This window comes from Xenopus tropicalis, chromosome 2 (genome assembly GCF_000004195.4).
Source record: "Xenopus tropicalis strain Nigerian chromosome 2, UCB_Xtro_10.0, whole genome shotgun sequence".
Classification (NCBI taxonomy): domain Eukaryota; kingdom Metazoa; phylum Chordata; class Amphibia; order Anura; family Pipidae; genus Xenopus; species Xenopus tropicalis.
The window spans coordinates 156700579-156725968 of NC_030678.2; the positions used below are offsets into that span (position 1 = coordinate 156700579).

General features: G+C 43.5%; 1 protein-coding gene across 4 annotated transcripts in view; it reads left to right on the forward strand.

Annotated features, from left to right (window-relative positions):
* Window positions 1-3642: 3642 nt before the first annotated feature.
* spata13 (spermatogenesis associated 13) overlaps window positions 3643-25390 on the forward strand; it is a 44797-nt gene continuing 23049 nt past the window's right edge. Inside the window, exons 1-3 of one of the 4 annotated variants that reach the window (XM_031897257.1) lie at window positions 3643-4074; window positions 8947-10686; window positions 24013-24372. In XM_031897257.1, the coding sequence (XP_031753117.1) occupies window positions 9103-10686; window positions 24013-24372 (1944 nt within the window). In that variant the 5' untranslated portion in view covers window positions 3643-4074; window positions 8947-9102. Of the gene's footprint in view, window positions 4075-8946; window positions 10687-12102; window positions 12247-21035; window positions 21238-24012; window positions 24373-25390 lie in introns of those variants that run through there. The other 3 variants (XM_031897258.1, XM_031897260.1, XM_031897259.1) reach the window with 3 other exon arrangements.

The window sequence follows — 25390 nt, forward strand, 5'->3', positions numbered from 1 at the left end:
GCCATGAGAGAACAGACGGTCACTGCTGAACCTAGCCTAGAGAGGAGGCCATGAGAGAACAGACGGCTGAACCTAGCCTAGAGAGGAGGCCATGAGAAAACAGACGGTCACTGCTGAACCTAGCCTACAAAGGAGGAAACAACAGCGGATCCTATACTACAGGACACAAAGAAGGTCCATGAATGGCTGTGAGGTTGAGAAAAGTCAATATCCCTACCTGAAGGTTAGATGAAAAACTGATTAAAGTTTCCAGAAGAAGGTGAATATTGATAATTAAGTCCAGTGAGGGAAGAGCAAGTTGAGTTAACCCTATAAGTAGAGTCAAAGAAGGCCCATTAGGCTCCATTCTCTTATTATTTCTTTAACAAAACATTCAAATTCTAGTAAATGTGAACAGTACTCTCATGAGCACTTCTCTCTCTGACAGCCCCTGCATAAATCTCGGAGGACCTGCAGCAGAGGGTTAAATTCCCTATGGGTAAGGCTTCTCCAATCCAAATCCCAACTGTATATCTAGCTCTGGTGGCTTGGTTCTGCACTGGACTGTTAATCAATTATGCTTGAAACTAGTTCAGCAATTACTAGAGGTCCCCATACACTATAAGATCCGCTCGCTTGGCAATGTCGCCAAGCGAGCGGATCTTCACCCGATATCCCCACCTACGGGTGGGTGAAATCGCGTAGCAAGTAGCTAAAAAAAAAAATTATCTGATCGTTTGGCCCTGGGGCCAAACAATCAAATTACGTTTGCAGCCATGGGGCAGTCGGTTCGGGGACCGCATCAACGAGCCGATGCGGTCCCCGATCTGACTGGATTTTCTAACCTGGCCGATCGATATCTGGCCAATTTCAGGCCAGATATCGGTTGGCCAGGCCGCTCGGTTCTGCCCATACACGGGCCGATTAGCTGCTGAATCGGTCCAAGGGACCCATATCGGCAGCTACTATCGGCCCGTGTATGGGGACCTTAAGCCATGTCATCTAGTTCTGTCTATAGCAGGTTTCTAGCAAACGATTTGCAACAAGAACTGTCTGCACGCAACTTTCCTCTCACTCAATTGACTCAACTGCGGTGACTGCAAACAAGCAGAATTATGGGTAAAAACAAGCATGACAGTTCCGATCCTACTTGATCACTGGCACACTTTCAGCTCCTTATAATAATAAACTAAATATGAGTACAATTAGGCAACACAAATGCCCTGATCAAACCAATCAGATTCTTATATGGAAGTGTAGCCCTGTTCAGTTGCAGGTCAACTGATAGCCTGATACACAGGCAGTTTCTATTCCTGACCGAAGGATGATTAGTCACTCTGCAGGGGGGCCCACACATGCACTGATTGACGCTGACTACACTGCATGAAATATCTGGATGTGTCGGACCAGTGTTAAATGCTTGTGGATACTTTACACTGACAGTGTTAGCAGTTCTGTACGTTGCAGACAAGGGTGTCCTATTGTTTCCAACAATAGAGTAAGAAAAATCTTAATAAACGCCATTAACAGGCTAAAGGAATAAGCAAACAAGGCCCGGCAGCTGTCAGACCCTCCATATGCATATTAGCCAGCGGGACATACACAACAACACAACACTCTTTAGGAAAGTGTTAGAGGTTAAATAGGAAAAACAAAGGAAAGATAATATCCCTTCTAGCCCAATCTTTTCCTATAAACTCAAGATTGAAACTAATTTTATCAGCTGATTTAGTTACACAGTAATAAAATACTAAATGGTGGGGACTTAAATCCATCATGTCCTGCCTTCCAAAGATCCCATCACTACTCACTCAGGGAAACAGGTCCAGACTGGGATTCAATCAAGCCCTGGCATTTCCAGTACTCTGTGACCCAAACTGCTCCCCCCAAGCCCAATAAATAGTGTCTATGGCATCTTACAGCCCCCCTGGCATTTGCTAAAATGTGCAGATTGCCAGTCCGGGCCTGGGGGTAGGGCAATAACCAATATAAGGGGTAAAGAGGGCCCTGCCCAGAAGATCTCCTTTAACCGCACACACGCAAAAGCCCTGCTGAAGCCGAAATTTTCTACCCATGCATGAGCATCACCTAATGCTTACTGTGCACGTGTGCAGGACTTCACCATGGGACTTCAAGGGATTTTGTAAAAATCAGGGAATGCTTTTGGGGGGACAAGAGACTAGGGGAAAGACATGAAAATAGTGTAACTCCCAAAAAAATAGGGGGGGTTGACAGCTCCGCTCATTGTCGGACTGGGGTGTCAGGAACCCACCAGGGCTGCCGCCTGGAGGCCCCCCACCCCAGTTGCAAGCTCTGGCTACAACCCCCCCAATAACATATACTGCCCCCCCCGCTGGCACAGTTTATGGTGGGGGGAGCGGGCTGGGCCTGGGAGAACGGTCTATTAAGCCACTGTTACACACATGGCTGGGAAATGTAGTATCAGGCACAATGTTTGCCCAGTTACTGTTACCCTAAGCAATACATAAAATTTTTGCATTCATACAGCAGACCAGAATGCAACCTGCTGCTAGCCAGGGGGTCTGGTAGACATTTACAAGGAGTCTGTTCTCCTCTTACCTGAGTGGGTTTCCCTGGGTACTATGATCTCCTCCCACTCTCCAAAAATGGCTCCTAATAAAACTGACCCTAGTGTGTGTGAATGTGATAGGGATAGATTGTAAGCTCCACTGGGGCAGGGACTGATGGGAATGTGATAGGGACCTTAGATTGTAAGCTCCACTGGGGCAGGGGCTGATGGGAATGTGATAGGGACCTTAGATTGTAAGCTCCACTTTGGCAGGGACTGATGGGAATGTGATAGGGACCTTAGATTGTAAGCTCCACTGGGGCAGGGACTGATGGGAATGTGATAGGGACCTTAGAGTGTAAGCTCACTGGGGCAGGGACTGATGGGAAAGTGATAGGGACCATAGATTGTAAGCTCACTGGGGCAGGGACTGATGGGAATGTGACAGGGACCTTAGATTGTAAGCTCCACTGGGGCAGGGACTGATGGGAATGTGATAGGGACCTTAGATTGTAAGCTCCACTGGGGCTGATGTGACTCTCGTATAACCTTTGTAATACTCTGCAGCAAATATTGGGGCTAAAGGAAAATAATACTGTGGTCTGAAAGATAGGATGTTATTTAAACCAGAATGCTGTCTAATTAGTTAATTAATTATTGCATATGGGCATTGAAAAAACTGCTTTATTAGGTGTATTGAATGTATTATCCAAAAATCTGTTATATGGAAAGCTCTAAAATATGGCGTTGCCATTTCCAGTTGAATAAAACTCTGGCTGAACCCTGTGCTTTTCTCCTTAGCCAGACAGGCCCCATGTGTACCCCTATTCTCATATAAATCTATATTTGTGTGTTTGTAGTGGGACTCCCCTAGGTGTAATCCTTGGATCCCATGGAGATGTAATGCAAGTAGGTATCAGGTTTCCCAGCTGCTCCCACCAATACTGGGGAGGATTAGCATTTGTACCTGATGGGCAGCTGGTAGGTGTCTTGTGTTTGCATGGTAAGTAGGAAACCTTACTGTTGGTATTACTTTCCCTTTAATCAATTGAGATGCAGTGCAGGTAGGATGGATGCAGAGCTGTCTGTATAGCAGAGCCCACCTGGAAGCCCCTCACAGTGGGGAGCGGCAGGGAAAGGAAGGAGACTTATTGATTGGCTGTGACTGGGGGGCCAATAACTTCTGCTTGTTCTCAGCCTGATGATCCGGGCCGGACTGTGAGGGTCTCTAATCTGACAGTTAGTGCTCCCCCCTCCCTGCTGTGGTGCCTCCGCCTCCCTCTCTACCCGGGAACACCCTCCCCCTCCCTCCTTTACTCAATTGCTCGGAGCTGCTGGCGCTGCCAGACTTGGGACTGTGCTGCTTCCCGGCGCTCTCTCGGATTATCCTCTGCTTCTTCCCTCCATTGGACCGGTACAGAACCAGGATTTACACAGGTGGATTTAGTTCTGTTTATCCGGACAATGTGTCTCAGGGACCCGGCTCACAGTGAGCCGCCTGCAGCCTTGGAACGGAACCGGTACCGGGACTTTGTGTAGTGAGCTGCCTGTGAGCACTAGAACAGGTACAGTAACTGCTCAATGCAGCCCCGTATAGCCTGCTATACCTGATAAGCTAGCAATCCATTGCTCCCCTATCCATAGCCCTGTATATAGCCTGCTATACCTGATAAGCTAGCAATCCATTGCTCCCCTATCCATAGCCCTGTATATAGCCTGCTGTACCTGATAAACTAGCAATCCATTGCTCCCCTATCCATAGCCCTGTATACCTGTGTGCTGTACCTGATAAGCTAGCAATCCATTGCTCCCCTATCCCTAGCCCTGTATATAGCCTGCTGTACCTGATAAGCTAGCAACCCATTGCTCCCCTATCCATAGCCCTGTATACCTGTGTGCTGTACCAGATAAGCTAGCAATCCATTGCTCCCCTATCCATAGCCCTGTATATAGCCTGCTGTACCAGATAAGCTAGCAATCCATTGCTCCCCTATCCATAGCCCTGTATACCTGTGTGCTGTACCTGATAAGCTAGCAATCCATTGCTCCCCTATCCCTAGCCCTGTATATAGCCTGCTGTACCTGATAAGCTAGCAACCCATTGCTCCCCTATCCATAGCCCTGTATACCTGTGTGCTGTACCAGATAAACTAGCAATCCATTGCTCCCCTATCCATAGCCCTGTATATAGCCTGCTATACCAGATAAGATAGCAACCCATTGCTCCCCTATCCATAGCCCTGTATACCTGTGTGCTGTACCTGATAAACTAGCAATCCATTGCTCCTCTGTCCCTAGCCCTGTATACCTGTGTGCTGTACCAGATAAACTAGCAATCCATTGCTCCCCTATCCATAGCCCTGTATACCTGTGTGCTGTACCAGATAAGCTAGCAATCCATTGCTCCCCTATCCATAGCCCTGTATACCTGTGTGCTGTACCAGATAAGCTAGCAATCCATTGCTCCTCTGTCCCTAGCCCTGTATACCTGTGTGCTGTACCAGATAAGCTAGCAATCCATTGCTCCTCTGTCCCTAGCCCTGTATACCTGTGTGCTGTACCAGATAAACTAGCAATCCATTGCATCTCTACCTTACACCCTATTGCATCCCCCTACCTACTGGTGTGCTGGAGTGGGTACACTACAAATGTGCCTTACAGGCAGTGTAGCAGGTGAGCTTACACTCCAGTGCACCCAATAAACAATGCTGCTCTCCTCTGTATCCAGATAAGATAACAGTCCTGCACTAAAGTGAGGGGAGGGATTCCCAGGCAGTCAGACTGGGATATATATGTAGGCAAAATAACAATGTAGTTTTGCCTGCTAGTAAATGGCTCCAGTGTAGCACATTACGGAGGTGATTGGGAGTTATAGGTAGGGCTGTGTGACCTATCACAGAATTGCTGCCTGTATCTCCAGCAGGGTGAGAGGAGCTGGCAGGGACACTGGGTGCTGCCATTACACCTGTTACCGGGAGCTCTCTGCTGGCGGATCAGGAAGCGTGCATAGTGCGGCGCTTACTCTCCAGCACCCAGGGTGTCATAGGGTTAAGCAGCTCCTAGAACAGAGAGGAGAGTTGCCATGCTGGTCAGTGCTGGGAGTTGCCGTTGTTAAATAACAGTGGGAAAGGCTGCCGGATTGGAATCTCTGCCCATAGTTAGTGAGTTCAACATGTTGCTGGCCCATCTAGCTCACACTCTACACAGCTTCCAGCCCTGAGTATGTTCCCCTTGTTCCAATGGATCTACTTGAGCTGAAAGAATGAATAGATGAGAAGGAGCAGCGGGCCCTTCTGATTTGGGGACGGGATTACTGCGCACAACAGGGCACTTGATAGGGAGCAGCCAGGGAATTAGGCTTTTAAGCCTGGGAAGACTTGTTATCCAAAGCATTGAAGTGTGTGCCGGCCACCCCCTGCTAATCTCCGTGCATCTTCCCAGCTTCTCTGGTTGCTAAGGGGCTTCACTTCCTGTTTGTCCTTCCCAAATTCCCATGCTTAGCCCAGAAACCAGCCGGGGCCAGACAAAGGCTTTCCCAGCCTGAAAGGCTTTTGTGCTGGGTACTGGCCCTTATTAGCATGAAAGTGAGGGGTTTCTAGCCCACAAACATGCAAATGACCCATCTGATGGCACTTCAACGTGGGGCGCCCAGTGCTTCTCAGCCCACAACCACTGCCAACACTCTGAGATTTTATCCCTTTAATTAGTTTAAGAATCACCAATACAAGAAACTATTTTGCCCAAAATTCCCCCAGACTTTCTAAGGATAAGCTGCTTGCCTGAACTGTTGAACAGATCTACTGTACCAAGTCGTTCAAAATTCCTGTATAAGATTATATGTGGTCATATATAAGGACTGATGTTCCCCCTACTGTAAGATATAAGGATTTTAGAGTAGGTTACCAAGGCCTTCCATAACAATATAAAGGCACATAGCCCAGATGCGATACTAGGAAAAAGTATAAGCTTTGCTTGCTTGGGAAAGCATTGGACAAGCAGCGGGGGCCCCTTGGGGGTGTGGGGGCCCCTGGAACAGTAGCCCCAGTGGACCCCATACACCCCAGTCCAGTGCTGACTTCATCATTCATCATCTTTGTATTTTACAGCAGGGTATATTATTTTCTCTAAATGCACAAAAAGCACAGTCGTGACAGAAGTAAATTATTATAATGATGACAGTACTATGCACCATTTATTAGGGTATATTTTACAGGTTATTTGTGACTCTTGCTTATTATAAGGGTAAAAGATGTCAGAAAAGAAGTCTGTGTCCTTATAAAGGCAAAAGGCGGCAGCCCAGATGGCGGTAAAATATCCTGATCCCAGTATATACATCAGGGATTTCCAACCTGTGGTCCTCACCCCTCTCCCCTGGGGCTGCATTGATAGGGTTCCCTTTTCTCTAGCTCTACTTCTACCTCTGATTTACAGCTACAGTTTTTAGCATCTCAAGATGAGTGGAGGGGAGCAGCCAAGCCAGACATGAGTTATAAAGGTGTAGGGTAGGAGGCCATTGCCATAGCTAATATCATATGCATGATGAAGGTGAGAGTCTTGCCTCAGGTGGCAGTGAGCGGCCAGTTACCCGGGGCAGCAAAAAGCCACCTCTGGCATCTTTGGACCGACTTTTCATATTTTAAACTAAATGGTTTTTAGACCCTTCCGACACTAAAGTTGTAAGCGCAGAGTGGGAGAGAGGGGGTGGCCCCAGGATCACCACTGTATTCTGGGCTTCTGAAAGACCAAGTCCTAAGGCTACACCCTGGCTTTCTACCAAGGCAACAGTGTTGTAGTCAGTTGAGTTGGGTCTTCTAGGATACAGCATTCCCTAACATTCGAAATGTCCATAGGAATGTGTGTGTGTCAACTAAAAACATCTGTGCTGCTTATTCTTATGGGGAATCCGTACCCAACACCTCCTAGTGACTTTGCCCTATGAAACTACAGTTAGGCGACCTGCAGAGGTTTCCTTCCCACAAACCGGGTGCCCATGCGAGATATGTGCTGTTTATGGAAGTGACTGTGGGCAGAGCAATGCTTCATCCAAGAACAATTGAGATTTTTGTTGTGGTTAGTGTGTGCCGAGGCTCGGTGCGTTGCCAGCGGTGCTTAATTCAGGCTTGGGAACATTACCTGGCAACGGCTGTAACTGATTAACAGCTCCTGATTGGGAAATAAATCAGGCTCCTGTTATTGTACCTCCTGCCCCGGTGTGAGCTCTGAGCGTGTAGTTAAATCTCTGTGCGTTTACCTTGGGTCCTGGCTGCCTCGATTTGCATTCTGGTCTATTAATCAGCCAAGCTGTAGGGTAATCTTGCTGGCCTACAAACAGAGCACCTTTCATTGAAAAATATCTGGAAATGTTGTGTTTTGAATTCTCTCCCACCCAGCGAAACAGTTTGGCTTCACCCACTTTAAAAATATCCTCTCTAAAAATACCCTGCCCGGCTTCATGCGTTCTTTCATATAAGCAGCGCACAAGGCATTTATGTTTTGCTTATTTAGCCAAGACGGGCTCGACTGCTGTCTTGTTTGTATTATAATTTCATGTGGAAGTTGAATAGACATAGTACATATTTTTTCAGCTTGTAAAAGGAAATCTAAAAAAGCCTAAAACTGAACATGGCTAGAAAAGTTGTATTTTATATGCTGAAATTACTGTATGATGCCAGAAGTTTAGCAGCCCTATAACCGTAATAATAGAGGTCTTCAAAGTTGAGCTTGCCAACCTGTTAGGCCACCTTTTGAGTGTCAGGGACACTGCACATGCTCAGTGTGTTCTGGGCAGCTGTTAAGAAGCTAAGCTTAGGGGCTTTGATAAATCATCAAGCAGATAATAGGTTTGGCTGCCATATAAGCTGACGATACAGGGCTGGTTATTGCATTTTGCTGCAGAATACAATGCAACATTCTATGTATACAGGATACTATTAGTCAATCCCTAAGCTCAGGAAACTGAAAGCAGCACAAAGCATGTGCAGTGAATTGGCAGAAAAGAAGATGGGGAGCTACTGGGAGCATCTTTGGAGGTGATGATCTTCTCTACTAAAAGGGTCCCCGGCCAAATAAAGAAACCCAGAACGCATGTAGCATGTACGCCGTAGTTCTCCTTTAATTGCTCCTCTCCATACAAGTTACCTTTTTATGTTGTTAAATGACCCCACATAAATTCCTCTTTGGAATCCCCCCAACTTCAGAGTCATAACAAAAAAGATAAAAGCAGTCAAGTGTGGTTAGAACAATAAAACTGTCACACTAAGACTAGACTCAGTGATAGATGCCGGCGACTTGAAAAAGGCGTTCTTTTTACATTTTGCTGTGCCTTAAAAAACATTATCTTCTGTATGGGATGTCCAGCTTCTATTAAAGATGCCTCTAGTTGAAGCCTTAACAGCAAACTCAACAAAAGCTCACTGCTCACTCACTTTGTTTTACAGGGGCAAGCAGAAGAGTGACCTATGGAGTTCCATGGACAATAGATGTAAAAACGAGGCACAAAGAAGGTCCAGCCAATGACAGCCGGGATCCCAAGACAATCGGTTGATGCAGCTCATTGTTTCTGAATCTGAGGTCGCCCCTACCCCGATGCTCACATGGTTGAGAGTATGACGTCACTCTGTAATGGCTGTGAGAATGGCACAATAGCTAATTCTCAAGCTATAGATAATGGCGACACAAGAACTTTAGCTGATGGCACTGGCCATGGTGGCGAATCCAGCACCAACAATGAAGATCTGCACGATGATAATCAGAACTCTTCTAAACTTGTCTACTTTTTTACCACCTCGAAACAACGGACCAACCTGAATAATGAACGCCCCCGTTCCATGATGGCTGTGGGCAACTCGTCGACCTGGAATGCTTTGTCTTCCTTGAGAAAGATGGGCTCCTTCAAGAAATTGAAGTCATCCGTTCTGCAGGGAATCCAAGCGAAAGAAAATGCTAATATTATAAGTGATAATGAAACAGATGTTCAGAAGTGTAAGCCCAGCAGAATGCCTTTATCAAAGTCTATGCAGGACGGATATAATTTGGCCGATGGGTTACAGTCTGATGGATCAGATGCCGAGGAAACAGATAATGCCTTCTTGAGAAGTACTCATCGATCTCGCAGCATCCGGCGTGCCTATGGATCTGGCCGTATTAATTTATCAGATACAGACAAAGCTTCTTCATCGCAGAGCCCACTCAGGCCCTTGTCACCAGTTCGCCAGGAGCACAGTAATTGTGAAATAATAGTGAAAGATTTAAAAGGCAGTCAGGTTATTTACAGGCGGAGTAAAAGTACGGACAATTTGAATTTCCTCAAAAAGAGTTCATTTAAGCGGAAATCTACCTCCAACTTAACAGACATTAAGTCCAACAGCGAGAAAGAGATAGTACAAAAGGCGCCACTAAGCACTCCAGATTCAGATAGAATGGACACGACTCCAGAAAGAAGGTCAAAGAGATGGAGAAGTCCTATTAGGGCAAAAGACTTTGACAGGGTATTGAAAATAATGAGCAATGTCACCGATGGGCATTGGAAAAGAGAGGGGAGTAGGTGCACATCTCCGGCCCCCGAGGAATCCCATAGAAGTAGGCCCAACAGTCGCTTGCATGACGATTACTCCAGAAGAGTGTCCAGCAGTGCTGACACTGAGAGACGGAAGTCCGCTATTAGTGCTCCGTCCCCAGTTCCTTTGGTTGTATGTCGTCTTAGCTATACCGACTCCAACATGGATTATCCGGACTCTGAAACTCAAGTGAAATCTGCAGAGAGTAGACAGTGTTCTGGAAGCCTCTGTACGGAACCCTCTAATAAATCTGATACAAGCAGTAGCTTAAACCAGTTGGATAATGAGGTTTTCTATGCAGACGGTGAGGAACCAAAACCTCACACTCCCTCTGCCACCGGTACCCCTGTCAGACCCACCGCTCCTAAGCCTCAGAGCCCCAGTATGGAACTGTACAAATCAGCCATTTCCATCCATTGCCAAAATCACAGCACTTTGTCACTGAGCTCAATGGAAAGTGATGAAAGAACCGAACCAACTGCCCCTAAGGTTGAGCGGAGCCCCCCGTCCTTTAAAGACTCCACAAAGCCAAGTTACTATGATGATGGCAATGAAGATAGTGGAATCAGCAGCCACTCTCAGCTGAGTCTCAATGCAGTCAGTGAAGAGAAACAAGAAGAGGTAAGAATAAGGGAAGGACCAGACTAAAAGCCAATCGGAAGCTTTTGTTTGTGTTGATTTTCAATGACACCTTTGTATAATTTCTACTGGTTTTATGATTTCTCTCCCAGATTATTAGAATGGGGTGTTGAAAGTGGAGGGCATGTAAATACTGCATCTTGTGCGCGCCTTCCCTGAACTGAAGTCACATGACTATGGTAATTGGTTCCTCCATGCAAACACAAAAAATATAATGTAACTTTTTCAGGAGTAAAGTACATATATTTTTCCTTAAAACGACAATACTTTATAAAAAGCTACACATTGTTAAGTAGGTATCAGTAGAATATTTTCTGCTGGCAGTAACCCTTTAATTTCTGATCATGGTAAGGTTGGTAGTAGTAGTATTATTATTAGCCACAGCTGAGATTTTGTCAGCTCTTTAATGGAAAATTATTTCACATCATTCAAGTGGAATTGTATTATTCAGTTAATCTAAAGCAGGCATTTTGAATTTTTAGGGTGGGTGTGTAACAGTGCTACTATCCGCACACAATTTTTGTTTTGTGGAAATAAAGTATTGGAAATTGGATCACATACCAAGAAAGTGAGTGGCAATACATAACACAGCAAGAATTGTATAAGTGGAGGTGTAACTTTTGCTGTGCTGCTGCCCTCTTGTGCTCAGTGTAGGCAACAGGGAGAGCTGTATATGTTTTGGTGCTGTGTTCTTAGGAGCAGCTCTCTTGAATCTGAAGGCTAAATGTATTTTGTTTAAAAATACGTCCCTAAAAGGAAGATATAGTTAATGTGAGATTAAAATGAACCTTTTCTGCATATTTGGATTTCTACATGTGAGCTAAAATTTTGGCTTTTTGCTAAAAAGTTGTTATGCATGGGCCCCTGCAGACGTACTCTTACTGGCATTGAACTTCAGTGTTTTGGTGTTGGCTCAGAGGTTTGCACTTGTGCTTCTGGGTGTGACACAAGCATGGTGCTGGGACTCGGTGGCTGGGTATGGTGCTGGGAGTCGGTGGCTGGGTATGGTGCTGGGAGTCGGTGGCTGGGTATGGTGCTGGGAGTCGGTGGCTGGGTATGGTGCTGGGAGTCGGTGGCTGGGTATGGTGCTGGGAGTCGGTGGCTGGGTATGGTGCTGGGAGTCGGTGGCTGGGTATGGTGCTGGGAGTCGGTGTCTGGGTATGGTGCTGGGAGTCAGTGGCTGGGTATGGTGCTGGGAGTCGGTGGCTGGGTATGGTGCTGGGTATGGTGCTGGCAGTTGGCCGCTGGGTATGGTGCTGTCAGTCGGTGGCTGTGCTGTGAAATTAGGAAGGAAGTCTTGATTGCACATGTAAAAACTAATTGCAAAACCTTTCATGCTGAGAATGTTCTGCACTAAGGGAGGATCTTGCACATCCGTATGTGTAAGTCAGCAGTCGGCTAAAAGCAGAATTGTGTATTAGGTGGCACAGTGATCATGCTAACTATCGTTCCTTGGTGGGAACGGCTGTAACACAATAGCTTTCTGTGTAAACCATGGATGCCATCCTGCAAGTAAGGAATAGGGTTTATCCCAGCCATCTGGTGAGTAGCGAATAATATAAGTCCTTCTTAATTGGTGAATTGGTGCCTGTAAGTGACCAGTCTTGGCATTTACTTAAGGCTCCATACCAAGGGTTCTCAAATAGTGCTTTCCAAAAGTTGTGTTTTTAGATGTTATTCAATTACAGTGCCAAGTTTTTGGCTATTGGTAGGTTGTTTAGAGGGTTGAAATGCAGTGGGATAATAGCCTCTGGGAAGGGACGGTGGCTGTGGGATAGCAGGTATAGTAGGGATAGATGGTGCCTATAGTAGCAGTGGGGGGATAATAGCCTCTGGGAAGGGACTGTGGCTGTGGGATAGCAGGTATAGTAGGGAGAGATTGTGCCTATAGTAGCAGTGGGGGGATAATAGCCTCTGGGAAGGGACTGGGGCTGTGGGATAGCAGGTATAGTAGGGAGAGATGGTGCCTATAGTAGCAGTGGGGGGATAATAGTCTCTGGGAAGGGACTGGGGCTGTGGGATAGCAGGTATAGTAGGGAGAGATGGTGCCTATAGTAGCAGTGGGGGGATAATAGACTCTGGGAAGGGACTGGGGCTGTGGGATAGCAGGTATAGTAGGGAGAGATTGTGCCTATAGTAGCAGTGGGGGGATAATAGCCTCTGGGAAGGGACTGGGGCTGTGGGATAGCAGGTATAGTAGTGAGAGATGATGCCTATAGTAGCAGTGGGATAATAGCCTCTGGGAAGGGACTGTGGCTGTGGGATAGCAGGTATAGTAGGGAGAGATGGTGCCTATAGTAGCAGTGGGGGGATAATAGCCTCTGGGAAGGGACTGTGGCTGTGGGATAGCAGGTATAGTAGGGAGAGATGGTGCCTATAGTAGCAGTGGGGGGATAATAGCCTCTGGGAAGGGACTGGGGCTGTGGGATAGCAGGTATAGTAGGGAGAGATGGTGCCTATAGTAGCAGTGGGGGGATAATAGTCTCTGGGAAGGAACTGTGGCTGTGGGATAGCAGGTATAGTAGGGAGAGATGGTGCCTATAGTAGCAGTTGGGGGATAATAGCCTCTGGGAAGGGACTGGGGCTGTGGGATAGCAGGTATAGTAGGGAGAGATGGTGCCTATAGTAGCAGTGGGGGAATAATAGCCTCTGGGAAGGGACTGTGGCTGTGGGATAGCAGGTATAGTAGGGAGAGATGGTGCCTATAGTAGCAGTGGGATAATAGCCTCTGGGTAGGGACTGTGGGATAATAGGGGTATGTTGGGGCAGTAGGAACCCTTTATACCAATTTCCTGCAACAAGCGTCTGCAGCATTAACGGCACTGAGCCTATTCAGAGTATCCATATAATGCTGTTATCTTTATACACAAACCAAGGAAGCGTAAGCTTTGTGAGTGTGACGTGCTCACTGCCATTTGAATGCAGAATCCCATTTTTTTTTTCTTTACCCTTGATGCTTAAATAATGAGCTGTACATGGTATGGCGGTGTGAATCCTTCAGTGAAAAAGTTGTTTGACAAGGCTTTTCTAAAATAATACACTGTGTATTATCTGGAACTGTACAAATGAAATCCCGGATGCTGACGATCTCTTATCTATAAATAGGTAAATGTATGTCATGTTCTAGGATTCCTATAAATCTTGCTTTCTTTTAAGTTGGGTTCTGGTTTTGGTTTTGGTTTGCATCATTTCTACTTTTGAAATGTATTTTTACTTAATTTTGAAAAAAAAGGAGAACTCTGAGCTGCTTAACAGAAATGCTTAACTTTCAGATAGGGCTCTGAGGTACACGGCCATAATATAGTAAGCAGGAGCTGCTGTACTGCTTGCCATAGGATATATAGGCAATAAGGCAAGACTAATGGCAATTATCTTTTGGATCTGAACTTTTCTGCAGAAAAGGAAAGCAGCAAATAGGGGGTGTGCCTACCAGAACACCTTTGCCCCCCAAGTCCTTATCTTGCGCTAGTAAAGCTATCAAAAGGAATCTGGCTGCACAAATACTTGCTAGTCACGATATTAAACAAAAGGGAGTAGCCAAATGAACTCAAATCCTGTATGTCATCCTTGGGACTATTCTCATTGCCTCTCTGCTGCTTTAGGGGAATATGTGGCGTTAAATGGAAATGTACATATAAAGACAACTTAAGTTAGTATTTTTACTGGATACTTCAGTCTTTGGTCCCTAAAGGTAATTATCCTACTCATGTGTTTTGACTTTATGGAGGACATGAGGCAACACAAGGCAGCAATAGTGCCAACATGTTTTATATGAATATATATGTCAGTAAATATTGCTCTTTTCCATTGAGCGACCATTTAGTGATGGGCTGTGTGCTCCCTCAGAGATCAGCTGAGAGGAAATAATGCAGCTCTGACTGTAACAGGAAGTAGTGTGGGAGTCCATTAATTGGCTGATGGGGCCTAGCACGTATGTGTGCCTTGGCTTGTTAGAGGTTTAAGATTACCTAATGACACATACTACCAAAAAGTATTTATGAAAATGGTTTATTTAGATGAAGCAGGGTTTTACATGAGCTGTTTTATTTGACATTTTCTTTTTATAGAGAACTATTGTTTGGGGGGTATAGTTTTCCTTTAGACTGCCATGAGAAAATAATATGTTAAAGCTATTAAGTCCAAATCACATGAATTTACTTCCGACTACAGACAGCGTTATTAAGGCCAGGAGTGTCTGGGCTGGGCTTATGGGTGCCAGTTTTGTATTTTCCCTACACCTTTTTAGTCTTTTACAGCTCAATGTGCTGCTGATCCCTCTGATCCTGTGGGGATTAAATCCATGTGTGACGGCTGCTATGCTGGGGACACCCGCTAATGATGTTGCTAAGTTGGTTGCTAAAACCATTTCTGTAACTTAAGCCTTAAAGCAGCCGTCTGTGCTCGTTCATTAGCCAAGCTGGGCTGTGCCTGTGTTTTTGGCTCAGGACATACTACAGGTATAGGACCCGTTATCCAGAATGCTCGGGACCAAGGGTATTCCGGATAAGGGGTCTTTCTGTAATTTGGATCTCCATACCTTAAGTCTACTAAAAAATCAATAAAACATTAATTGAACCCAATAGGATTGTTTTGCATCCAATAAGGATTATTTATATTTTAGTTGGGATCAATTACAATGTACTGTTTTATTACTACAGAGAAAAAGGAAATCAAAATTCTGAATTATTTGATTAAAATGGAGTCTATGGGAGATGTGCTTTCTGTAATTCGGAGCTTTCTGGATAACGGGTTTCCGAATAAACCTGTACTGCCCTTAATTAACAGAGCAAAAGCAATCAGCATTTTTCAGACAAAATAGCTGTAAGTCACACACTGCTCATTTGAGCTTATGAACGCATATAGGCACAAAATTGTTCCGGTGCTGTAACTCACGGCAACCAAACGTCTTTCTAACTTTCAATTGTATGGTTGCTATGAGATGTTGTTCTGTAGCAGTTATATTATTTTTTCTGTAGCACTGTCAGACTCCTCTGGCTGTAATGGTGCCAGCAGATTGGAGGGAAAACAGTCATTTCCAGGGTTCCAAATGGGATTACAGCTTGAGCCTGGTAACTATAGAACTGTAAGTATGTCATGGGGAAATGCGACTTTTGTTACAAGATGACATACAGGACTTTTGTTAAAGGAGAACTAAACTAAATCCTAATTTGCATATGCTTGGATTCTGTTAGAACTGTACGGAACACTCGCACTGTGTGCTGGGCAGCTATTGAGAAGCTAAGCTTAGGGGTCATCGCAAATTATTGAGCAAAAATTATTCTGGCCTGTCCTATAAACGGATGCTACAGGTCTGATTATTAAAATTTTGATGCTAATTGCTCTGGTTTCACAGCTGCCATATAATGTGGATCTAAATGAATTACTAATCACCATATACTGTTACAATATACTGTATATACAGAATATAATTTTGAGTCGGTAACTAAAAGCAGCACAGAGCATGTGCAGGGAATCAGCAGAAAAAAAAGATTGGGTGCTACTGGGGCATCTTTGGGGGCACAAATCTTCTCTACTAAAGGGCTATGGTTGCCTTGGGCTGGTACAGAAGCCCAAAACATAATGTGTGAGATTTCCTATTTCCTTAGTTAAGCATTAGTTCTTCTTTAAGGTGGCAATACACAGTAAGATTTGCTCATTTGGCGAGGTTGCTAAACAAGTGCATCTTTGCCCCGATGTGCCCATCTTTGAATGGCCAAATGATTGCATTCCAATGTAGGAGAGGGAGGGCCGCATCAATGAGCAAATGTTGTCCCTGATCCAACTAAAAAATGAAACCTGCCCAATCGACACCTGTCTGATTTTTGACCAGATATCAGTAGGTAGGGTTTCAGCAGCTATTTGGTTGCTAGAGTCCAAGTTACCTTAGCAACTAGGGAGTGGTTTGGATAAGAGACTGGTATATGAATAGGAGAGGGCCTGAATGAAAAGAAAGTTACAAATAGTAACAATAACAATAAAACTTTAAAATAGTTTTTTTGATGCTGGGGTGACTGGCCTCGATTTAAAAAATTCAAAGAGTTCATAGAAGAAAGCAAATAATTCAAAAACACTATCAAATAGATAATGATGACCATTTGAAAAGTTGCTTAGAATTGGACGTTCTATAACATGCTAAAAGTTTATCTTAAAGGTGAACCACCCCTTTAATGGAGTACATACAGTTCCACTCTTAGTAAAGACTGCATGATCTGTTTTGGTGATACTTTCTCTTTAAAAACAAAATGTGGTGATATTCACTGCGCCAGTTTCTCTACTTTACTTTACTGCAATAAAACCTGCCATCAGGAAAAACCAGTCTGTGTTTGTGCAGTAGGATGGTAGGAGTGTGTGTGAGTTAGTGCAGTCATACACAGCCAGGCAGAAACATGGCCTTTTGCACAGAAGGGGACATTCTGCTGATGGCCCTAGGCTTCTCTTTCCATGCACCTTTGGAAAAGCAGACTAAACTTCCCTAGTGGGGGTGATACTTTTAAATTGTCTTGGACCTTTTTAGGTTTGTGTTTGCTCGTTTTCAGTGCAATTTTTGGTGGGAATGAAAAAGTGGTACTTTGCGGTACTTTGGAGACCTCATTTACAACTATATAGCACATCCGAATGAATTTAGGTCCTACGTAGAAGCCCCTAGATTTAAAAACAATGGAATTTTAGAACTTCGCCATAGCCATATTTGGTGCAAAATAAATAACGCTACAAGACCTGGTATAAGTCAAACTGAAACAACTTTCAATTAGGCTTTCTGGCTGTGCATGTGAATGGTAAAAGTTTTCCAGACTATTAATGGGTGCCTCTGGCATTAGGTGTCTAATTTTGAAGATTAACTGGCATGGCCAGTTTCTGCCACGTCTCCATATGAGTTAGACTATGGCCCTGCGCTACTTTTATGAATTTGAATAATAATTTAACGTCAGAAGCACTTTAATGGAAGCTAGATAAAGAACCGCAATGTGATGCTTATTGTTCACATTGACAGTACAAAGAAAATGTATTTTAAAAAAAGTTTATTGGCCTTTTGATTGCATTAATAAAATCACTTTTAGGATAATGTCATAACAGGATTCTGGGAAGAAATTCCTTTAGGCTCTTAGATAAGTCCCATTTACATGGGTTTATCCTATAGACTAATGCTCACCCACTGGGTTTTCAATGCAAAAGCCAGGATAATAGCTGATCAGATTCCCAACTACAGACCAGTTTCGCCCTTCTTGGGGCTCATCAGTGTAGTGAAGGGTTTTCTGATCAGCTTAGGTAGAGCCAGGAGTGGATTCCTAATGAATGGTGCAACCAATTAACAGGAAGCATTTATTGTTCTCCTGGTTAAAAGCAAACACCTTATTGGATGCTGTGGGTCACTGTACCTAGTGAGAGAAACCAATATGGCCGATCTGCGACGTTATGAAATAGCCAGTCTCGGGTCAATACATTATAACAGGACATTGCCATGTGTGAAATTGCAAGAACTAAACAAGACAATAACACATTGGGCAAACAACTTTTAATTTAGAGACTTATTTACAAATGTTAATATCTTTCAAATGTATACCTACCCATAGCTTGGATACAAGAACATAGAAAGAGAATAAAGAGAATATGTATCCTGTTTTTAAAATATATATTTACCTTGCATTAATTCACCTTAAATCCAGTACTGTAACTATGGTTACTGGATAAAGCTGCACTGACACAGTTATTTAAATCACTCATACAGTATAATATCCAATTTCCTCTACCGTCTGTGGGCAAATTGTAATTAACGGTGTTCCTCAGCGCACATCAGCCTTTATTGGTGTGTCCAAGTCAATTTGCTTATCCACGTCAGAATGAAGTACATGTCTGATAGCATCATTGCTGGCTGATTAAGCCTGGCTCAGGCCTGACTGTGACCTTGGGGAAGCGGAATCAAGGCTGATAAGCGATGGACCCCTGCAGTAAATTAGTCAAACCCCAGCCTAAATGATGTTTTCTTCTGTTTTATGCTGTATATATTCTTTGTAAGAAGGCACATAAGTATATATTTTCTTATAGACCTCAGTGCTGAATACACTGAACCCCACTTTAGCCATTGAATATGGACAGCTTTAAAGTAGCGCTTATAGTGTTTCTTTTAGCTGGAAAAAAATGTTTGGTTGAGGAACTCGGTAATTATAATCTTTTATAGTTGTTTACAAATAATCAATAAGTAGGGCTGCCACTCAGCCTGTATTTTACCAGACTATGCAGTAAAACAGATGCCAAGGCCCCAATTTTACTTTTTTCATCCCAATCATACTCTTCCTACATTAGCACCGGAGCCATAGCCCCGCCCATTTTTATGTCACTACCCCACCCCTTTTACATCGCTGCCCACCAATTTTGTGCTCACCACCTGCTGATAAAAATAATTTAGAAAAGTGGCAACCCTATCTATAAAGTCTATTTGTGAAACTGAACAGTAACATCAAAAAATTAAAGTAATGGAAGTTTAATGTACTGCTGCCCTGCGCTGGTAATACTGGCGTGTTTGCTTCAGAAGCTCTATTATAATTTATATAAATAAGCTGCTGTGTAGCCCTGGGGGCAGCCACTCAAGCACAGGATATATAGTAGATAACAGATAAGCTCTGAAGAATCCAATTTTATAATATACAGCTTATCTGTTATCTGCAATGTAACCTGTGCCTTTTTTACTTTTTCCACCTTGAATGGCTGCCCCCATGGCTACACAGCTGAAATCAGTATATAAACTATAGTAGAGTTTCTGATGCAACCACACCAGTTGTACCAGTGCAGGGCAGCAGTATATCATGTTTTAATTACTTTGAACCACTTTTTTTTTGTGTTACTGTTCCTTTAAAGGGAAACGTAGGGGTTATACACATTATATAGGTGGGAGTAAGTGGATGCCTAACATAATAGCCAAAACTCAATTTCGGCTCTCTAACCTGTTAAAGTCCGTAACCAATCAGTGACTTGATGGGGGGCCCTGTGGGACATAACTGTTTGCTTTTGAATCTGACCTGTGTGCTAAGGATCAAACGCAAACTAAATGAACTGTTATGTCCCATGTGACCCCCCTCAAGTCACCAATAAGAGGTTAGAGAGCTGAAATCGGGAAGTAGCGTTCTGGCTATTATGTTAAACATTTTTGCCAAACTATATTAGAAGCTTTTTTTTGTTGTGAATGGCCTATCTATTTACCCAGTTTTATTATTACACTAAATTGTCCCATTAAGGAAAAATCCTATTATTTGTGGCTCTGAGAATGCACGTAATGCACTGTTTTCGTCTGAGCTGGATTTCTATAATGGAATATTATATGTAACTTTCCTTGCTGTTGCGCCCAATTTTATATTGCAGATATCGGGTATTAAGCTCACCAGAAACTTCTCCTTGCAGAATGTGCTTTCTGCTCTTCAATGTGCCTGCAGGCAGCACTTCCTCTGTTGTACAAGTTGCGCTTAGCTCTGATTGGCAATGCTATTCTCCTACAACCCCCCTCAACACACACAATAGGAGAGCGCAACCCAGAAGTATTCAATGTCTGTGCTGCCTCTGGTTTCACTTGATACTATGATTACATTCATATTATTATACACACCACATAGAAATTTCTAACTTAAAACTGATCTTCTGATAAGCGAAAATAATACCTTCACTGCACCGATACTCTGTACGTACTGTTTGATTTTCTTATTTTTTGTTCTAAAAATAAGTGCATTTCATTCTGGGCATCAGGACCAGGGAGATAAGGGGTAAAGAGAGCCATTGCTGATAACAGCTTGTGCTATATATGGATTCTACCAAGGTCTTGTAAGTCTAAGAGGCCCTCTTATGTACACATGGACAACCCATTATCATTGGCTCTGATGGCTAATCATGTCCCATCGTATCCCACCATGTAATGCCACTTAGATAAATCAATTGCAGCTTTTCCTATTGAAATGAATGCTGTTACATATTGTGCCATGGTGTGGCCTACGAGAGCTGTCTCTCATCAAAACAAAGTACCTTCAGACATTGAGTTAGTGAAGGGGCTGCCGGCAATGAAGCACCCACTGACCACCTTTGACAGCGAAATAATGAGAGTTGGTGTCCGATAGGTAAATAATATATATATATATATATATATATATATATATATATATATATATATATATATATATCTTTTCTAAGTAACTGGGCTGGCAAGGCATATGTCCTTTCTGCACTAATTGGGCATTTGGCATTGGGCACCTATGGAAATGTTTCTCTATCAGGGATCCAGGACGTTTCCCTTTGTGTGGGTTAATCAATAGAAAGGGTTAAGTTGCTTACGTTAGACAGACACTGTGTGACAAGGTACAAGGTCCACGTGCAAACAGAGTGAGCAAATAATACTTAGGCGCTCAATGGGAAAAGCCTGTGACTGAGGGGGAAAAAAAGCTTCTTGTCTGTGGGAAAATTTGCTCTAAATGCTGAGGAGCCGGGATGCCGTCACTTAGCTGCCTGCCATTCCGGTGCATGTTCGGGACGCCATTGCTGGGCTCAGACACAAAGGTGGGTTGGAAAAGAAGAGTAGGGTTGTGGTTAATTTCCTATGCAGGCCTAAAATATCTATATTTAACCGGTGGCTCTGCAGCTCCGGTTAAACACTTTCTATTCCTATACCTTTCTTCCCTTTTGTTAACTTTGGCATGATGTATCATTTTTGCTGGCTGAGCTGGTAAAATACCAGCCAGTAGGCAACCATACCTTCATCTGTTGTTGAACTACATTCCCCAGCATTCCTCGACAGCCAGCAGCAGCTGCAGGGCCGCAGGTCACACATAACCTCTCTCCAGAATCCACAAACTATGCAATTCTCATTCACTATAGCAGATCATCTCCACAATGCCATTCAATGGAGCAGACTGAGGTTCCCATCACAGAGGGGACAGGCCTGGTATAATCTTTTTGCCAGCTTTTTGTGAAGCGTGACATTAGGGTTGGCTCTTGCTGTGCCTTAAAATATCCGTGTGCAGCGGTGCATGTGCTGCACAAAAGAGAATAAAGATACAATATCAGTCCTGAGATTTGGGTTGTGTATAACCTGCTTTATGTTAGCATGGGAGGCTGGCAATGAAAGCCTTGTATTTTTGGATAAAAAGCTTACACTGTCAACAAACATTGTGTATTTGTGTCTAGAAAAAACTGGAGGAAAATTAATTTACTTAGATTCTGAGAAAGTTATGTGTTTTGTGTAGGGTTACAGTGAATTCAGGATACAATTCAGGATTCGGCCAAGATTCTGCCTTTTCAGCAGGATTCAGATTAGGTTGAAGCCATGTGCCTGGCCAAACCGAATCCCTAAAACCACATGACTTTTTGACATATAAACCTAGAAGTTGATCATTTTAACGGTTCTCTTTAACCATTCCACAGCCTATTGCAAATTAGCATTCAGATTTGCATTGATATTCGGCAAAATCTTTTACCAAAGATTCAGAGCTCGTTTGAATTCAAAAGTAGCGGATTTGGTGCCTGCCTGGTTTTGTGCTTGTGCAGGAGAGTGTTATGAAATGGGTCTCTTCTCCCCCTGTTGGGCACAACTTTCCTTATTACACAAGTCATTTATTAATTATTGTAGCTTTAAGTACATTAGAAATCCTGCTGGGTGTCATATTTACTACACATGTCACCTAAGACCTAAACTAGCGCGGAAGGCAATGTATGACCTGTTGTCCCATTCGTGCAAAGCCGGTAGTGTTTTTCTTGTAGGACTGACACACCTGCTGTATTTCAAATGGAGCAAGGAATCTTTGTGTAATAAAGGAACTTGTCTGACTCCCATGCATTGTGCAGCAGTCTGTTTGCAAATAAACTTCAGTTAAGATTGATAGCAGCCTTTTTTCTGGAATGTCACTTTTAACCAACAGCCCCCCCCCCCAAAAAAAAAAAAAATTAATAAACGCTCAATTGTGTAGTTGTCAGGGCAGTTTTTTGCTTCACTACTCAGTTGCACCCAGCTCATATATATATATATATATATATATATATATATATATATATATATATATATATATAATATATCTTGGAGGCAATGTTGACATAATTTTCTCAGCAACAGTTGCACATTGCTAGTAAATAGTGGGCATTTCTACCATAGTGTAACACGGTATAGTTGTTAGCTACTTTGGTGAACACCTATTTGTAGTGACCTTTTCAGCCCCTGCCTATGTTTAGACTGGGGCAACAAGATGTGGGTGGTGGACCTTTGTGTGATGGCCGCTGGTAGGCCCCAAACACCCTAATCTGAAACTGAATGTCTCTGATGTGACCTAAGCCTTCCAGGGAAGAGCCAACCCGTTATTATCCATGCCTAAAATATACTACCTAAAGCCAACTTAAGCTACAACTTAAGACATTTTTTAGGTGGGAGGTTTTTCAGGAATTGATGTTGTTCACCTGTATAATGTATGAAATCACCAATTAAGTTATTTTTGGGCAGGATATGTAAAAATAACTATTTTGATGGAAGAGATCTAGATACGAGTTTCAAATAGCTGTCGATTTGCTAATCATTGCAATGTATATGAGGTCAATGTTGTGACCTGTTTATCAGCTGTGGAATTGGAAGGTCCTTTTTAACGCACAGGTCAGTCCTACAGGTTAGGTATTGGGTTAAAGAAGGATTGGATCAATGTATTTGGTTTGCTGGCATCTGCAGACAGACCGTATCCAGTGATCCCCAACCAGTGGCTCAGTGGCAACATGTTGCTTCCCAACCCCTTGGATGTTTCTCTCAGTGCCCCCAAACCAGGTAGTTATTTTTGTATTCCTGACTTGGGGGCAAGTTTTGGTTGAATAAAAACAAGATGTACTATCAAACAGCCCCCTGTAAGCTGATAGTGTGCATAGGGGCTGCCTAATAGCCAATCACTGCACTTTTTCATGCTTGTGTTACTCCCCAACTCTCTTTGCATTTCATATTGGCTCAGGGGTTACAAAGGTTGGGGACTCCTGGACAGCATCCAAAACAACTGTAGAACCTACAGGCCAACATTTGGGACACTGTCATGTGCACGGTGAATTCTAGAATTTTAGATGTATAAGAGTATATCAAGTCCTTTATCAATTTTCTATTACTGATCTTTCAAAACATGCCACTTAATATTGTTTTCTTGCATTTTTATAAGTTTATTAAAAGAAGTGTAACATTATGGTTCTCCCATTTGTCATGAAATGTTGCCTTCTTTCAGTGTTTTGCTCAGTTTTCCAACCTGTGCCTATATAATGTAACGCTACTGAATTTCTCCAATGCACCTCATTTGCAATGTTCCCCCTTGTGAAAAGGTTGTCAATGAGGAACCTGTCAAGAAACCTCCACCGCAAGATGACGAAAAAAAGGCCGATCCTCAGAAGGTGGCATCTCGAAAATGGAATTCTGCCAAATGCAGGTCTCGGCAGAGGCCGCTGTCAGACTACGGTCAGTCTGCTATCCGTAGCTTCTCCATTCCAGAAGATTCTGTTGCTGCAGAGTCCCAAGAAACTGATGATGGGAAGTGTCGATTTCCCTCACAGTCAGAACCCCAGACACGAGAGCATGTCCCTAAGTACCAACTGAACTGTAGAAGACGTCCCATCTCTGTAATAGGTGGGGTCAACTTTTTTGCAACAAGCGAGGATGAAGAAATGGGAGCCATGCTTCAACAAGTAAGGGGTCTTGGGAAGCATGAAATGGCTGCAAAATAAAACCTTTCAACTCTCTTCAAAGTCTTCCTGGGAATGGTGCTTTCTAACCTAGATAGATTTCTCCCTGTAATCCTCAATATTCTCCCCTGAATGAAATAATAAAATGTGCATGTTATCTCACTAACCCCTGATTCCTCTGCTTTCCAATTAAACATCTTCCTTCTGCTCTGAAATGTGGATCATTTGATGGAATCTGTTTCATTGTCTTCACTTGATTTGTTATTACTCATGCATTGAAATCTATGCAAAGTTCTGTAATATGTTAACTGAAGAACTTCTGATCATATGTAGGGCAGTGTCATGAATTAAGAACTTGCTGCTCATGGTCTTCACTTGGGTTATTGCTCCTCATGCCCTCCAGCTCCTACGTTTTCCCTGCGGTTTTTAACTGTGGTAGGGTGCAAGTAGTTTTACTGCAACATCGGTATTAGATGGAGGAAGGGAAGAGGATGCAGAATGAGTATAATGTTGGACACACACACACTCACTATTACAACAGGTTTCTGGGTCATTAGGTAAGGTGTGTGTGTGTGAGGGTTGAGATAACACCTTCATCACCATCATGATGGGGATATTTTGTCATTACAGTCACTTCTTGTGCTACTTTTGTGGGGAAAAACAGGAGCTTTCTTATATCTTAAAAAGATCAGTACCATTTCTTTACAAGTTGATCCAGTAGGGGCTACTGGCTAGGGGGAAACTTTCTGGCTTAGGACAGTCGACGAGTCGACCGATATCAGCAGCCTCCTGCGATACCGGTCGTCTCGCCAACTTGCCATACACGCACCGAATATCGTACGAAACGAGGTTTTGTACGATATTATCGGTGCGTGTATGGCCAGCTTAAGATCTGACTAGGACTGTTTCTAGCTGTTCCACCCCTTTGCTCCTGGACGAAGAAGTGAAAGTGCATGCCATTGGGTATGAAGCATATAGTAGTAGAGCTGAAAAAGGGGAAAATTTGATAACTTATCAGGAC